An 18496-nucleotide genomic window follows, 5' to 3' on the forward strand; every position below is an offset into this window, starting at 1 on the left:
TTATATTATGTAGGCAAAAAGTTATATGTTCCCTCTAGCAAATTGAGATGGGAATTGTTAAAGGAAACAAATGATACTAAGTGGGATGGTCACTAAGGAGAAGAGAGAGCATTTAATTTGATTTCACAATCCTTCAATTGACCCAAGATGAGGGATGATTTGCAGGCTTACGTGAGATCATGTCTGGTATGTTAGATGGATAAGACAGAGCAGAAGAAGGAAGTAGGTTTGTCGCATCCTTTACTTATCCCTGAAAGACCATGGCAGTGTCTTTCAAAGGATTTCATTACTGGATTCCCTAAGGTGTAGTGGTATCGGTCTATTCTCATGGTAGTTGACAAATTCTCAAAGTATGCAATGTTCAATCCAGCACCAAATGAATGTCCTGCCAAGGAAGCTGCCAAACTCTTCTTCGGCAATGTGGTAAAATATTTTGGAATACCCGAGGATATTTTGAGTGACAAAGACTTACAGTTTATAAGCAGATTTTAGGTAGAGTTATTCAAGATGATAGGAACAGAGCGCAAGTTTTTCTATGCCAATCACTCTCAGACAAATGGGCAAACTAAGAGCATAAATTGTTTGTTGGAAGAATACCTAAGGCACTATGTATCGGCTACATAGCAGAACTAGCTAGAGCTTATGGATGCAACTCAATTGTCCTACAACTTACATCAGAGTTCTACAATAGGAAAGAGCCCATTTGAGGTGGCAATTAGGTTGCAACCATGGTTGAAAATTTTGGATTTTTTTGTCTAAATTTCGCTAAAATATCGTGTTTTAGCGAACGACGATACGAAAGAAGGGTGTGAAATATCGACGAGAGAAATATTGAAAAATTTCGGTAAAAATTGCCAAAAAATCAACTTCAGGCGATAAATCGGCGAAATATTCAATTAATCGCCGATGACTGCAAAATTTTAGTGAAATTTAATGATGTTTCATCGATTTTTTGAAAAAAATCAGTGCCTTCTCCCTACTTTCTTGGTCCTCTAATTCAATGGCTCCGAGCTTCCTCATGTTAACTTGACGGTCTAAATCTGGTCCGAGCTCCAACGGTCAATACACTGTACATCCGATAGTCCAGATTGAATCTGGATGTGATCCAACAACCAGAGTTGAACCCCAACGACTATATGATAATCCAATAGTAAGATTTTGCCCAGATTTTGGTCAAATGGCCAATTTTGTTTTCCAACAGTAAAATGAGATTCCAATAGTTATTTTGGCCCAACTTTTTTTCCATAAATAGCTCATTTTTCACCAATTTCATCCACATTTCATCTTTGATCTCTTATTGCTCCCAAGGTTACTCAATTTTTTATTTTTTTTTTTAAGGTATGTTTGTTTTAAATTGTAATTATTTTTGTATTGCAGTGTAATCAATTAATATATTCATTAATTCTTCAATTTTATTTTTTTTCTTTTCAATTGTCATTAATTAGTACATCAATTCTTTTTCTTTTCATTTTTAATTAATTAGTACATTTTTTAATTCTTGAATGAATTAGCAGATTTTTATACAATTAATTTAACTTAGTTAATTTATTAACTTAATTAACAATATTAGTAGCTTCCCAATTTCTTCAATTTTTTTTTCTTTTCAATCGTAATTAATTAGTACATTTGAATTAATTAATACATTTTTTTAACTCTTGAATGAATTAGTAGATTTTCATAGAATTAATTTAGCTTAGTTAATTTATTAACTTGAATAACAATATCAATAGCTTCTCAATTTCTTCATTTTTTTTCTTTTCAATCGTAATTAATTAGTACATTTTTTAGTACTTGAATGAATTAGTAGATTTTCATACAATTAATTTAGCTTAGTTAATTTATCAACTTACTTAAGAATATTAGTAGCTTCCCAATTTCTTCAATTTTTGTTTTCTTTTCAATCATAATTAATTAGTACATTTTTTAAATTCTTGAATGAATTAGTAGATTTTCATATAATTAATTTAGCTTAGTTAATTTATTAACTTAATTAACAATAATAGTAGCTTCCCAATTTCTTAAATTTTTTTTCTTTTCAATCATAATTAATTAGTACATTTTTTTAACTCTTGAATGAACTAGTAGATTTTCATAGAATTAATTTAGCTTAGTTAATTTATTAACTTAATTAACAATATTAGTTACTTCCCAATTTCTTCAATTTTTTTTTTCAATCGTAATTAATTAGTACGTTTGCAATAAGTTTGATTGACATGATTACTATATTTGCAATAATTTTATTTTTAGTTACTTGTTTAATTTAAATTATTTTTAATTAATTGTTCAATAGATTTGCAATGGCTAGTGCAAGTGGAAGTGGAAGTGGAGGTAGAGGTGGAGGCGGAGGTGGAGATGGATGTGGTGGTAGTGACATGTTCGGCCGAGATGTAGCTTGGAAGTATTGTTCACCAGTAGAAAGGAACCAAAATGGGACAATTTGTAATTTTTGTGGACTATTGATGAAGAGTGGGGACATCAGTCGATTCAAGTATCATTTAGCATATAGAGACCCGAATAACAACACTAAAAAGTGTCCTACACTGCCACCCAAAGTGAAAGAAGAGATATGAGAGATGTTACATGAAAAAAGTAAAGCAAAAGCAAAGAAAGATGCACATATTGAAGAGATCCAGGCTCAATTATGTGGCACTCTGGGGGCCAGACATAGACATGCCATTGACGAGGATGATGATGAAGATGAAGAAGTGTACATGTATCCAGTAGATATGCACCTGGATGAGTGGGATGCTTATCGAGAAGCGGTTCGTGCATCGAAGGTAACAAAATGAGAGCTGTGAAACCAAGGTTTGGTTAATCTCGGTTTTGATGATAATAAAACAAGATTTAGCACTAATGATTATATTTCAAGTGTGATTAGGCAAGACAATTTCCAAAGTGGAAATCACAAAGACAAATCAAGTCAAGGAGAAATCATGAAAAAGAAGACCAACTCAAAGAGAAGTGTTTTTCAAGACCCAAGCTTCATAAGATCTCTTTGTAAGGTTGTTGGTGCATTAGGATTTTCATGCATTACATTATTTACTTATGCACCAAAATCATCCAAGAGTTATTTTGTTTTAAATTTTTTAAAATTGGATGATTTCATGTTTTCAACTAAAACCTTATGTCAAATGTTTTCCAAACTTGTTTGATAGGTTTTAAGTTGAAAAAGTTGGTTGTTAAGCCAAAAAATGGCTCAACCGGTTGAACCGGTTGAGGAACCGATCGACCCCCCAGCTCAATTGGTCGAGGAGTGTAAAAAATCTTCTCATTTTCCAAGAACGGTTGTTCAATTGGTCAAGGTGTGAATAGTAACCGATCGGGGTCCAACAATCACTTGCTAAGGATTAAATGCTAACGACTAGTTAACCGGTCGACCCCTAGATCGATCGGTCAAACCCCCAACGGCTAGTTTGGTCATTTTCTATTATAAAAAGGATCCAATCTTCATTGTTTCATGAGGTTAACCTTCCCAAACTTTTCTTGAATATATTTGAGCCTTGGAAGAGTGTTTTTGAGTGCACCATTGTTCTAAAACTTGCATATCTTTAGTGCATCATTCAATCCTAGTTTTCTTGTATCATTTGAGCTTAAAGTTTTTGTACTAGGATTTTGTGAGATTAATCATTTGTATATCTTTGAGATGAAGAATCTAAGTGTGAGGTATCACTTAGGGATTCTCAAGTGTGGGGTATCACTTGAGAGGTTGTTCAAGAGTGGGGTATCTCTTAAGAAGTGTAAAGGGTGCTTGGAGCCAAAAGTCTAAGAGGGTGAATTGGAACCATAATCCAATTGTATTGCTTAAAGACTTTGTTTGGAAGCCTTTAATTATTGGAACCTCAAGCTTGGGATTGAAGCTAAAGGAGAATGGATGTAGGTCGGGTTGCGTCGAACCACTATAAAATCTTGTGTTTGCATTCTCTCTTCCTTACTTTTTTACTTTATATGCAATTGTCTTTATATTGTTTTATTATATACTTGCATATAATTGTCTCTTGCATTCACATATTTTAAATTTACAAAAAAAAAAAAAAACCATCACCCTATTCACCTCCCCTCTAGGGTGATTACCATAGGTTGAATTAGCTTAAATTTTCTAACATGAGTGACAACAATAAGAAACTATTGTAAGGAGCAAGCGTAAAATAGGGGAGTCGTCATGCCCTAGTGGTGCACTGACAATGCGGAAATCTCAAAGTACGTGACATTCAGACCTATCACCACCTATTGCACCCTCCCTCTATAAATCTTTTGGAGTAAGACAAAAAAATATTAAAGATATATTAAAGGGTGGTTCAATTAAAGAAACGATGGGACACTTAATAAGTAAATTCTTCATTTATGATAGTGTCGCACCTAATAAAGCTATCTCTCACCACTTCAAGAATATAATTATTGGTGCACAACAAGCAAGTAATTTCTAAGTTCTCAAATTCTATATTGTTTCATATCTTGAGTAGGTGTAGTCTTTTGTGTCATGTTTCAAATATTTCTTACATATGATTTGTAGGAATGGGAATCGAACCTCCATCTCCATATGAAATAAATAATAAGTACTTGGAAATGGAGTAAAAAAATATGGAAGCTTATGTGAACCAGCAAAGAGATAAATGGAAGACATATGGGTGCACCATAATGTTAGATGGATGGACAAGGCCCATGAGATTAAGTATAATTAATTTAATGGTCCATTCAAAAGGGAGTATGGTGTTCCTTAAGTCAGTCGATGCATTGAACAATATCAAAGACCATAAATACATATACAAGATATTGAATAATGTTATCAAAGAAGTTGGGGTAGATAATGTGGTCCAAATTGTCACAGATAACAGGTCAACGTTCTTGAAAGCATGGAAATTGTTGATGAAAAGTTTAACTTATATGGTACCCTATGTGCGGCACACTGCATCGACTTATTGTTTGAAGAAATTAGGAAAAGACCTAGTATTGTATATGTGATATGCAGTGCCCGCAAGATAACTAACTTCATTTACAATCATGGTTGGTTACTTGAAGAAATGAGAAAGTACTATGGTGGAGACATCGTTTGACTGGGAGCTACAAGGTTTGCTACAAATTATATTGCTCTTGAAAGTCTTCTTAATAAAGGGTGATTTGAAGAAATTGTTTATGATGATGAATAGGTACTACACATGCTCAGTCAGACAAACATTGGATGAGATATGGAGAAACTAATGTTTAACCATTAGTATTGGGATAGAGTGACACATGTTGTTTCATACTTTGAGCCATTATACGTGGTGCTTTGAATCATGGATTCAAAATTTGTTCCTACAATGCCATTTGTGTACAAGCTTATGCAAGTGATGAAAGAGAATCTCATTCATCAACAAGTTGGCGATTGGATCTTCAAAATAATCAAAGATCATTAGGAGAAAACATTGAGACATCCACTTCATGCAACAGGTACTTAATTTTCATCAATTGTTACTTTGATTTTATTTCATTTTCTTTTACACAATACTAAATCTACATAATTTTATTATAGCATGCTTCTTGAATCCAAGGTTTCGATATAGGCCTGGAGTTGGTAGTGATTTGGATTTAATTCAAGCAGTTTATGATGTATTTGCTAAATTAGACCCAAATGCTGAATTGATTGATCAATTTGGAAATAAGGTAAATAAGAAACTCTTATTTTGCTCAATCTAATAAAAGAATAAATTCATTCATAATTTTATTTGAACGTTTACTAATAAATATGATATTAATAAATTAAATGTTGAATACATGGCTTGTGCTTTTTCGAGATGTAAAGAGAGGATTCGGTGATCGAGTAGCGATTGCATCAAGGTCAACCATGGTGCCCGGTGAGTACTATTTCTTAATAGAAAAAAAATTGATTATCGTTATTATAAATTCATCACATAAGTATTTATATAATTATGAATATCCTTGTAGTTGAATGGTGGTTCATGTATGGGAACCAAACACCTACATTGAGGAAGTTGGCCATTAAAGTTCTCTCACAAACTGTGTCATCTTCTGCTTGTGGGAGAAATTGGAGCATGTTTGCTCTAATCAACATAAAGCAACGAAATCGTTTGGCTTACCCCCGACTGTAGCAATTAGTTTTTTGTTACTATAATATGAAGCTAAAGTTACGCAATATGGTGGCAGAAAATGATTGAGTTGCTAAAAAATATTACCTTGATCTTCTTGACATTTCAGCCAAGGTGGGTGAAGAAAAAGATAATCAGCTATTCCAATGGGTCAGGCATATACACTTGGATGATGAAGTTGGTAATCCTGATCCACGAATTGCCACTCATGCTCGAGAATTTGGAGTTAATGTTGAATGTGCGTTGTCCGAAGAAGTTCACAATGAAAGTTTTGGCAAAGATATTAAGGATTCATTTCAAGGGGCATTAGATTCCCACAAAGAGGTTGACTCCACAAGTGCTGGCCAAAGTAGTAGACCTAGCGTTGCTGGTACTTCTGCTTTTGGTTACGATGGTTCAAGAGGTGGAATTGATGATTAAGGTGATAACGCAAGAGGAGATATTGGAGAACACCAACAAAGCCAATATCCAATGAGTCAATTCACCAGTGAAAATGATTTCATGCACTACATACAAGGTAAAGACCATGGCTCTAGAAGAGTTGGTCCAGGCGTAGGAGCTATTGGGAAGCCCTATAAAGGAAGAGAACAAACGATGACTCCATATAATATAATGAGGAGTTACTTTTAGGGAGTTTTGAATTTATGAGTATAGAAACTCAATTTAGTGACTCCTCAAATGAGGCTAACGTCTATCCTCCTTATGTGATGAGTTATGGTCAACCTTCAAGTTCAACTGATGAAGAGTATGGTATGCCGAGCTACCCCTCTATTGCACAAATGTCATAGCAAGTTTCATATCAAATGTATTTGACATAAACACATGGGTCAACCTTGAGTATCTTATCCATGTAGAGGCAGTGGGCAGGACTCAAGAGATATATGCATGGCATGTTATAATTTTTAATCAATATTATCGAGGCTCAATGAGTTGGTACCAATATTGTCTCCAATAGCAAGATGGGGTTCCTTCATTTACCAATTCCATTGAACCACATCAATCCTCATTTTGGTACTAAAAGGTCATTGCAATGTAATATGTACAAATTATTGATATTTAATGAAATCAAGTCTTTCATGAAGCTTCATAATGAGTGTACAATTACAAAATTCTCATTTCTTATCGATTGACATGATATAATTACATTTAATATCGCAAATCATATCATACATATATCAAATTCTTCAACAAAACAACTTTAAAATGTATATTATACTTCTAATTACATTGTTATGAGGTTTTTCTTGCATTTCCATTAGTTTTGATCAATTTTTGGCCTACTAAATTTTTTTTCCAAAATATCCGTTGATATTAATCTAATATATATGATATATCCGTAAAATTGAAGTACTTATATATCTATGATTACCAATATTTTCATCCTAGGTTCCAACCACATATGCCTATGGATGTGCAAGCCAATTATCAGTCAGAATGGTGCTTAAGTCCTGTAGCATACAAGTATGCTAAGACCCGACAAGAATTACTTGATGAAGCCCAGGAGAGTTTAAAGAAGGCAAATTGACACATGAAAAAGTATGCTGATAAAGGGAATAGACCGTTGGAGTATGAGGTGGGAGATAAAGTGATCTTCAAGCTCACTCCTTAGATTTGGAAGAAAATCAAAAGCAAACAATATCAAAAGGGCTTGATCCCGAGGTATGATGGTATTTTTGAAATCCTGAAGAGAATTGGTCCTGTTGCTTATAAACTAAAGCTTCCAGAGAGATTGCAACTTCACCCCTCATTCCAAATAAGCTTCCTAAAGCCCTATCATGAGGATTCTGATCCAGACAAAGTGCAAGCAAAAAGACCACTTCCTAACATCCGAAAGGAACAAGAATATGGGAAATTGGAAAGTAAAGTGGACCGAATTTTTGATTCATTGGAAGGGGATGTACAAGAGTGAAGCAAGCTGGGAGAAGGGTGCCACCCTGTGGCAGTTTGAAGATAAGATACAGGAGTACTTGCAAGCCAAGTCGATGAGGATGTCGAAAGGTTCAAGAGAGGGGGAGGGGGGAGGTTTAGTTGGCCCCTCAATCTAAACTTGGCGGCACTAGAGCTTCATGTGGGCAACACCTTGGCCCCTTGAGTGATCCATGAGCAAGCAAGGTGCAAAAGTGTGAGATGGTTACCTCAGAACGGTATGTTAGTTGTTAGCACGATTGGGCAGCAGCAACACACAAGCATGGCTGGCGTGACAGCATGCTAAGACTCACGCACATGCACAAGCTGGGTGTCTTCATGTGGCACAACCTGTGGGCACAATTACACAGGGACTGAATGGAACTTGGATAGGATGCCTCGGATGAAGGGCTCTCAAAAATGGTTTGTAAAAACATTAGGGTTCGACGAGTAATGCGGTTTTATATTGTTATAACGGAAGTGCCTCTTGTCTTGTTTGCTTCAAAAGCCCCTTGGCTTCAATGTCAACTCCCATTTTTACTCTTCTCCAAGTATTATATTTGGTAGGGCACCTGTCAAAGAAACAAAGAGAACTCTACCCAAGTCCAAGGGCTCCTCTTTCAGTGGAATCCATTTTCATTCTTTATAACTTTTTTATGGCTACATTAAATTTTAAGAAATAGGAAGGCATATTTATTATAGGTGATTACAATTGTTTTCTCTTTTTTTTTTTATTATTATTAAATAAAAAACAAAATAAAAAAATTAAGGCACCTGGAGAGAGAGAGAGAGAGAGAGAGAGGATTTTCACTTCCAACTGTCCAAGTAGCAGTCTGTGTGGCAATATGATGGAAGTAGTAACTCAAAAAAGAAGCTGATTGTATATACAGAGTATAATCCTACATTTACAATTTTCTTTCCCCTACCAATTGCCCCCTATTGGCCAGGCTGACTCCCGCACTAACCCCTCAAAAACATATATTGTTTTTCCCAGCCTTGGCACAAATACAAATGCATATATAGATGGAACGAGAAAAATGAAAAGAAAATTGCAAAAAGAATTGCAGTAGCAATGGCAAAATCTAAGGCTCTCTCTCTACCTCCAGAAATATACAATTTGTACACAGGCTGCCACCTGCCTCACCTTCCTCACCCGTTCAGCTTTGTCAAGAAATTGCTCAGATTGTATTCTTCAGTGTACTGTGAATGATCCCACAGCTCTTCCAATCCACCCAGGATGGCTTTCAACCCCTTCCCACTACCCACAAATTTCGGGTCACCATCAAAGTTGCCATCTGAACGCTTCGATTGAGCAGCTCCCTGGAAGCCAAGTGTATGTAAAATTTGTTAAAAACAAGTGCAATTCAATCCTGCCTTCCTAACTAAAGAGAGATATTCATATAGGATTTTAGACTTTATTTTTAATGGCCAAAAAGGCCTTAAAATAAGTTGTGGGTGTGAGCATGTGTGGGAAAATTCTCAGTTAGCAATACCTTTTTCAATGCCTCTGCAGATGTGAATAGATCAAGCAACTGATCCGTATTCATTGTTTTCATACTGGCATTCTCAGAATTAATGACAGAATTAGCAACTGACAGCTTGAACCTTTGGAGGCTCATAACTTTCTCTTCCAGAGTTCCACGCATGATTAGACGATGGACATTTACAACTTTTCGCTGACCTAACCTGTGCGCTCTGTCCATTGCCTGAAAGTTTGTTTATATAACACAGATAGCAAGTTTGTTATACTAGGGAATGAACAATGGATCTGTCATGTATCCCAAGATGAGATCTCCTTTAGGTAGATATTTAAGCAAAAAGAAGTTAGTTCCAAAATTAGAGAGGATATTTTGAGGAACAAATGATTCTTGTGCCTCTAAAGTAGAGCTCAGATAGAAAATATACCACAGCATTGTCTACAATAATATCTGCTAGCAATCAGAAAGAGATTCTAGATCTACTTGAGAGCACCTTAAGAAAATTTCTTAAAGGTTGGCGTTATAGATGGTAAAATCATGGTCTTATGTTCTTATTTAATTGTGAGAAGGAAAAGAAAAATCTGCACAAGTAAATATTAAAATACCTGATGATCTCGCATTGGATTCCAGTCATGCTCCATAAAAACGAGGGTGTCAGCTGAAGTCAAGTTCAAACCAAGCCCACCCACTGCAAAGGGTTACAATACATAAACTCTACATAAGATTCTTACCATTTTTTGGATAGGTTAGCTTGAGTTTACTTTCTGAATAATAAAATCCTACCATGAGTTGTAAGCAGCAACACATCAATAGTTGGGTCTGAATTGAAAGCTTTCACAATTTCAAAACGTTTTTCTGGTTCAACAGAACCATCCAGTCGCAAGTAAGTGACACTGTTTTGAGGCAAGACATAAAACAATTAGAATAATCAACTATGTCAAATAATTATTTTGATGCTATGTTATATGCTGCTGCATCATTAATAATGGAAAAAAACTACCGGCAATGAAGGAACATAGTCACATAGGCAAATGCCAAAATTCTTCCAAGCAAGCAAGCTTTTCTCTCTCAAAAACGAGAAATGACCCAATGGCACCAGGTTGAAAACAGAATACAGGAGACTCACCTCTTCATATGGGTGTGAAACAAGTCTCTTTCAATTATGTCCAGGAATGCCTGCATGGGATGTCAATGCTAATGAGATCATAAGAGCATAAAAGATTTTGACTTATAATGAAGATGCCAAACATGGTGTAGCCATTACCTTATGCTGAGCAAATATCAGAACTCTGTGCTGCCCAACACTAACAGCCCCTTCGGAACTTGAAGCATCCACACCTATTCCACACTCTTCCAAAATCTCATGAAGAGCAATCAATTTAGGAGAGTGGTGGAGTTTATGAAGTTCGGACATAATGTCAGAAGTGCCAGGAAAGAATTCTGACAAAATGGTTGTAAGTGAATCTGGGATCTTTTCACCAACAACAAGCAATGGATGACCACAAAGTTTTAGCAGGTATTGAAGTGCCTGAAACATGAAAGGTAAGGCCAGTATCAGGTAACACAAAACTGACTGAACCAAAGAACAATTAAAACATTACCTGGAAAACATGTGAAGACGCTTTGGGTGAAGCACTATTTCCTTCTCCTGTGTCTGTAGACTCGTTCCGCTTTACAATACTAGAAATTTCATGTCTCACATGTGAACCAGAAAACTGTTCATAAAGTTTCAATTGCACAGGACACAGGTCACAGTATCTGTCCTGAATAATCTTCTCTGGCAGATCAGACAAGACTTCATCCTTTGTCCGCCGGAGAAGGAAAGGCATTACCTATTGGAAATAAAATATTTCAGCTGAAACTGCATCAATTCTAAAATAGTGTCAAAGTATAAATAAATGTTTACCTGCTTGTGCAATGCTTCCATAGCTAGTGCCCCTGCCTCAGCATCCTTGGCAGAACATTTGGAATCTCTAGCTGCCTGCAGCGGCTTTCCATAAGTAGCTTGAAACTGTCAAAGAGACATCAAATCTTAGTAATGTATGTAAAAATAACAGGAACTACAATTGTAGCTAACAGTGCACAGTAAGATCAATATGAGAACAACATGAAGGCAAAATGCTGGCCTATGCAACAAAAATGTCAATAGATCCAGAAAACATCAAGAGTAACAAACATCTAGCAACAGACAATACATTTACATTCAATCAATTTTTCATGAGTATTCTCATTGGAAAACAAGGCAACATAACAATAGAAATTTGATCTATAGCTAAAATTGCTAGAGATTTCCTTCTAAATGTGACTACAAAATATATAGATAATAGCTAATATGTTCTCATACTAATCTGCAGCAAGAGAAGGAAATACAGTAACACGTTGGAAGCGTGACAAGAGAGGTGGAAAGGCAGGATAAATACAGACAAACGATTATGCACCAGAAATGCCAGCATCAGATCATGACAATACATAATAGAAAAATTTAAACAAACATGCAACTATGCAACACCAATATTGATTGATAAATAATGTAGCATATTATTTTATTTTATTTTAATGATTTTCAAATTATGATAAATGATTCTATTAGCTTTTTTTACAAAGGTGTCCTTTGATTAAATAGAAATCCAAAAAGCAATACCAGATAAGGATGAAACTAAATATTCGATAAGAATCACAAAGCGGAGAAGAAAAATATGGTACAGTTTCGAAAGTAGGACACATACTTGTCTCTCTGTTCCAAGAAATCCTGGCATTAGAAAGTCAAAAAGGGACCACAAATCCAAGATGTTATTCTGCAATATAAGATGAATCATTTGTCAAGAAATCTGGAATTTCATTTTTAAAATTTGAGTGCTTAAAGTCATAATCAAACCTGGATTGGTGTTCCACTCAATATGAGGCGATGTTGGGCTTTTAACTGTTTTACAGCACTCGTGATTTTAGACTTTGAGTTTTTGATGATATGTCCCTCATCTAAAATACAATAATTCCAGAGAAGCTGCCCAAGATAATCAACGTCTTTACGGACCACATCGTATGATGTTATGATGACATTATGCTTTTCAAAAAGACCTTGTAAAGACATGCGGTCGTGAGCAGAACCAACATATTGAAGTGTAGTTATGACAGAAGAGTCAATATACTTTTCTATCTCATAGGCCCAGTGTCCAACAAGTGTTGATGGGCAAATAATTAAAGATGGAGGATATGCGCCATCTTTTGAGGTACGGTGCTCTTCTATGTCAGATGCCACAATTGCCGAAGCTTGAAGTGTTTTACCAAGGCCCATATCATCACATAAGATCCCATGAAGCTTGAAACGTCTTAGAAAAGCCAACCAATTTATACCTTCCTGTTGATACCTACAAGCATCAATGTAGTCATTATAGATTACCATGCCAGAAGGTGAAAAAAGCCAGACAATAAACTTTAATATACTTTTTCTACTATGTTTAACATTAGTGCATTAAAACTTTCTAAAACACACTAAATCCAAGACTGACTTCAGCATGACACACTTGAGATGCCCCAACAGATACCAAAACAATACACTCAGGATGCCAAGTGAATTATTGCCCCACACATCCTAGTCCTCTAAATCACCAGCCTCGCAATAAGAAGGCTTCAGGATTGAAATGTGGAACCAAACTAAGATTGAGATTTCTGAAATGGCAAAAATAACAGCCAAAATAAAGTATATTGTTATATCAGAAGTCATGAATGATTGAGATAACACAAATTAAAAGAAATTTAAGAAAAGGTATAAAAGAAAAATAAAATGAAATAAAAAAAGAAGAAACAGGGACAATTATAAACTAGGGCAAAAGGGAAAAGGGACAAAAAGAAAAGAATTTTGAAAACCATGTTATTGGTGTGATAATTTTCTCATAGAGGCATGTATGAGTGGCAATGTGTTATATACCAATAACATACAAATTTTGCAGAAAGAAACAAAACGAAACAAAACAAAACAAAACAAGACAAACCACAATCACAAAAAGTTGACAATCGTACAAACCTCCTCAGTGTCACTTTTAATTCAGTAGAGAGCTTGTAATCATCAATGTGGGAGTTGTCAAGAAGTTGCTCAAGAAATTGTGCATCTTCAGTATTTTTCAATAAACTTTCACTCAGTCCAACAGGTGGAGAAACACCCCGAGCTAATGGAAGAAGAGGAACAAGGGCGGCAAAACTATGTGTCACACTCTGCCTGACTGAATGATCACAATCACTCATACACCTGAGGAGAGGAACAACTAGCAAAGGAGCATAGGGAACCAACTCCACACCCAATCCCTGAACAAGCAAATTAACAAGCATACCAGCACCTTGTCTGGTATGAACAGATGACATATCTCCCAACATAGGAATGACATTTTCAATTACAGCTCCCATGACGCTTGTTGTCATTGACTTGGCCATTGAAGTGATACACCGGGAAGCAGCTAATCGAACAGCAACATGGGAATGGCGAACACATTTGAAAATGCACGGTAGAAGTGTGAGCAGTTTTGGTTTCACTGTCTCCTCCAGCATAGGAGAGATAGAACGTACCACCTGTGAACCAAAAACAGCATAGCAGCATTATTAACAAAAAAGAGAGAGAGGGAGAGGAGAAAGAAAAAGACAATTAATTTGAAATTCATAAACCATTAGATAAGTGCAGGGCCTAGATTGATTATTCACTTGCCACTTAAAGACAAAAACAGGGTAACATTTATGTCTGAAGTTAATTTACTTCATGGGTCTATGATTCGTCATGACAAACTAGCTCAGAATCAGAAAGCATATAGGACAAAAATGATCTAAAACTTTAAAAAGAAAGAAAAAAAAAAAACTAAAACTATATATATATATATATATATATATATATATGATAAAAATAAAAACCTTATGCCCATGAGTTAGTTTCTCAAATTAGCACCAGTGTAAAATTGCAGGAAAAAGAATGCTTGGCAACCTGAAAGTTCTTAAATTAGAAAACATTTTAAATAAAAATGAGGAAAATGTTTTTCTATAAAAAAAAAACTAAAATGACTCAACAGAGTGCCTATCAGAAAATGTTTCACCTGAGATGGGCTATGTTCCCAAAGTGATGTCAAAGGGAACAAAATAACTAAAGAGCTAAAACCTTGGACCTATATATCCAGATCTTGAACAGCAACATAATGCTCTTCCTGTTAATTGCATCCATTTGAGTAGAATTGAAAGAATATTATGATTACAAAAATAGCAGTCTTAGCTGATCCCTTTGTAACTGACCTAGCAATCTAATCTTGACTAGGATTAAAATGCAAGTGTTCCTAACACCTTTCAAAATAAACCCCACCTGCCTACAATAAACCCGCCCCTTTGGCCCTTACTTAACCTACTATTTGGACAAGGCACTCTACACAATAGACTTCAAATCCTAGTCCTGGTAAAAATCAAACTTTTCTAAAAATGGTCAAGAGAGGTAAACCATCTATTCCAACATTTATATGGAAAAAGATTCAAATATAAGAGAAGGGGTGGGGGGACAAAAAAATAAAAATGGTTATCACAATTCTATCATTAATATAAAGTGTAGGTAATATGTTATGACCTCTTCAACTGAACTTTCACTCAGAAACTTAGGTGCCAAAGAAATGAGGATGGAAAGGTACAAGATTGAATGCCATAATTGATCAAAAAAGAAAAAAAAGATTGAATGCCATATATCAAAATCGAGTTGCAAATTTATCCTAATTTACGTGCATAATAATAAAACTAAATAAAATAAGTAAATATAAGGAGGAGATGGAGAAGACAAAACATGAAGATTGAGGATAGTAATGACCTGGATATTATTTATCAAGATCTGAGGATCCTTAATGGATTCAAAAACTGGCTTAGTTTCATTTTCATCTTCAGGAGTTAACTCTGCAATACTACCAGGTTTAAGAACTTCAGTAAGGCAATCCCATAGTTTGGGAAGCTTATCAAACAATGAAGCACCAAACTTTTCACACAAATGCTTCAATGTAAGTTCAGACCCTCGTCTGCTAATAAAGCCCTCAACCTTTGATCTGTCTTCACCACCAGCTAGAATATGAACCTTTGACTTCTGTTTACCCGTACTACTCCCAAATGAGAGAAGATCTTGATCTTCAATAACCTCCATGGAACTAATGGCTCCAGCTTGAGGTGTCTCACAAGGATCCATGCATGTCAAACTACAAAGATTCTTAATCAACTTATCATTTGGACCAGGTCTACGTGTAATACAACGGCAAATAAGCTCCGCAAGTGCCTCAGCTGCCTTCTGTTGCAGTATTTCCTCCTTAAAAAGAAAACAAGACAATTCAGCATAAACAAATGCATGCAAGTGGGGGCATGTAAACGAAATAGTACACACTTCAAAAACATTACCTGCTCCCTTTTAACAGAAGCCATCAAAGGCAAAATAATTGGATTAAGTTTTGCAGGAAGCTCTGACATCCAGACAACTGCAGCTGCAACTAAGGCCGATACACTAACATGCAAATTACTCTGTACATTGCTCCCAGATAAGAAAGTGTGTCAGCAAGTGAAATACAAAACTAGTGGTTCCTTTAGCCAACATTGAATTTGAAATGTGATATGAAAAATAATGCAGACAAACTCATGGGAGAATTAACCCAGTACTTTTGTATTGAAAAAGAATAATAACTTCTACTTTAACTTGCAAAATTAAGCACCCAAAGCAGCACACATACTGGAAATGAAATAACTATACCTGAACACATTTTAAGTAGCCTGAAGTAGTTAAAAGTCTTTGTTTTAATGATTCTAAGTCATCAACAATGTTCCTTCCCATAGATTCCTCTCCAGAAGTATCACCGACTAGCAGTGAGAGTTTTGATGCAAAACTCATTGCATCATCTGCAGTCAAGCTTTCTGGGTCAACTTTTGTTGTTGATAACAAATTCTCAAACAGGCCAGAAGACTCTACAGCACGGAACAACTGACTTGCTTCACCACGCATCTTAGTGTATGTTCTTGAAAGCTCACAATAGGGAGCAAGAGAATCTTTTGTAGGGAATGCGGGATCAGTGCAGGCTAACAAATCAAATAACCAGTTTTTAAGATAACTGGGCAAACCAGGCACAATGCCATCCCTGCTTTTTATCTCCTTAAACCAAGAAATAAGAACCATAGAAACCACCTGATGAAAATGAGCAATTCAAAAATGAGTGTGAGAGAGAAACACAGGAGCTTAGTTGCATTTACTATTAAACTCAAAAAGTACATGCACTACCTGCCGTTGGACTCCAGATAAAGAGGTAAGGGCCTTCCACAATGGATCAATCACATATTGAATAGGGCCCTCATGCAACTTAGATGCAAAAATGCCCAACGCAGCTGCTGTAACTACTCGAGTATGGGTCACTGACTTTTCCAAATCAGCACCAACAATTATCTTAACAGAATTGGCAGAAGAATCTCCATTTCTTTCTTGCAAATTAGTTTCTTTTGTAAAATCCAAGCCAATGTTTCTGCAAGAGTCATTTTCAAGCTTCACAGCTCTCATTTTAGCTGCTGCCCTGAAATGACTTTTTCGAGGAAGGGCCACAGGCCAAAACATTTTTGTAGAATCCAATGGTGAGCCATAGGGAGTGGTTGCTAATTCTATCCAAGAAGATATATATGACCTTGCAGCATCTTCCAAGTCACCCACCGAGCACTAGCACCAATCAGAAAGACAAGAATTGCAAAAATGAGAAACAAGTAACTGGCATAGCCACTATAGCAGCAAACCTAATTGTTACAAGTGAGTCCTAATATTAAATAAAAATTAAAAAAAATTAAAAAAATATAGTAAAACAGTAGCACATATTTGCAGTTCAGCATGTTACAAAAGCAGGATGAGAAAACATTCAACCATTCACGATACCACATGTACAAATGGTAGCAAATAAAAACCTGAAGAAGAAGCCTCCAAACCCTCTCAGAACATTGTGAAATTTCCTCATTTGATTCTAGCAGCAAGTTCTGAAAAACAATCCTCAATGTATCGCCCAAAATAAAAGACGGCCAAAAAGAACTAGTTGAGGGTTCAGAGATGTTCTTTTTGTACCCAGCTTCAAGAAGCCGCTCCTGCACATGAAATTCTTTAGTGATTCAACATTAGAATGGAATATTTTTTAGTATATACCCTATGCACTAGTCTAAATAAGCAAACATAAAATCTTTTTTCCCCTTTAGGGCTAGGAGTTGAAAGGCACGCATAGCTTCAATGTCTGCTTTGTGCAATTATGCTCACATAAGTACATTCAAGAGAAGAAATAAATGCAAAATGTTAAGACAAAGAAAAGTTTACCAAAGTACGAATAGCTGAATATCGGACTGAGGTGATACTATGCCTCATAAATGGCCACAATCGTGGTGCCAGAGTCGACAACATATAAGGATTTTCCTGGATATTTATCCCTTCCCCAAGATCATCAATGCAAACTACTTCATTCAGATCAAGTTCTTGTTTCTCTTTTGATGCCAATGCCCCAAACATCTTAGGAATCATCTCTTCCTGAGAATAGATTTCTGCCAACAGATTCATTACACTGAAAAAAAAATAACAAAGCTTTTAGAAGGACTTTCACAATGCAATTTCTTCATAGTTTGTATGAGATGAAATTCAGAAAAAAGTCCCACTTCAGGACTGACCAAAGATTTAAGTTGGAAAATAAAATATAAGTTCTTCACATCATGTAAATCCTTTTTATAGAGATAGATTGTTACTCATTACTCATCAAGGTTAACTTTGTATTTTCTTACATCCACCAAAAATCTATCTGTCTGTTAACCTCCCCTCTTATTTTCTGTTTTTATCAATTCACTACTTTTTATATCTAATAAATCTGCAAAAATAAAAAAAGGTACAAGATAAGCAGGAAGAAAAGTCTAAACTAAGAGAAGGAATCTTTAAAGAAGTTGATCAAGGATAATTATCATTAAAACACAAGAAAGAGATGTGAAACCAATATAATATATGAACTTCCAATAATAAATTTGACACACTAAGAGGCT

The 18496-nt window shown here is 35.5% G+C and overlaps 1 protein-coding gene across 2 annotated transcripts in view; it reads right to left on the minus strand.

The window, feature by feature from the left end:
- Positions 1 to 8839: 8839 nt before the first annotated feature.
- Positions 8840 to 18496, minus strand: part of LOC100247209 (TATA-binding protein-associated factor BTAF1) — a 41958-nt gene continuing 32301 nt past the window's right edge. For both annotated transcript variants that reach the window (XM_059743244.1, XM_002275249.5), the window contains exons 13-29: positions 17790 to 18030; positions 17393 to 17566; positions 16728 to 17153; positions 16206 to 16634; positions 15860 to 15979; positions 15288 to 15770; positions 13488 to 14026; positions 12342 to 12831; positions 12193 to 12261; positions 11373 to 11477; positions 11068 to 11298; positions 10731 to 10994; positions 10593 to 10642; positions 10250 to 10359; positions 10072 to 10154; positions 9482 to 9694; positions 8840 to 9308 (exon numbers count right to left, since the gene is read on the minus strand). In XM_059743244.1, coding sequence (XP_059599227.1) covers positions 9138 to 9308; positions 9482 to 9694; positions 10072 to 10154; positions 10250 to 10359; positions 10593 to 10642; positions 10731 to 10994; positions 11068 to 11298; positions 11373 to 11477; positions 12193 to 12261; positions 12342 to 12831; positions 13488 to 14026; positions 15288 to 15770; positions 15860 to 15979; positions 16206 to 16634; positions 16728 to 17153; positions 17393 to 17566; positions 17790 to 18030 — 4198 coding nt within the window. In that variant the 3' untranslated portion in view covers positions 8840 to 9137. The remainder of the gene's footprint in view (positions 9309 to 9481; positions 9695 to 10071; positions 10155 to 10249; positions 10360 to 10592; positions 10643 to 10730; positions 10995 to 11067; positions 11299 to 11372; positions 11478 to 12192; positions 12262 to 12341; positions 12832 to 13487; positions 14027 to 15287; positions 15771 to 15859; positions 15980 to 16205; positions 16635 to 16727; positions 17154 to 17392; positions 17567 to 17789; positions 18031 to 18496) is intronic.

This window comes from Vitis vinifera, chromosome 15 (genome assembly GCF_030704535.1).
Source record: "Vitis vinifera cultivar Pinot Noir 40024 chromosome 15, ASM3070453v1".
Taxonomy (NCBI): domain Eukaryota; kingdom Viridiplantae; phylum Streptophyta; class Magnoliopsida; order Vitales; family Vitaceae; genus Vitis; species Vitis vinifera.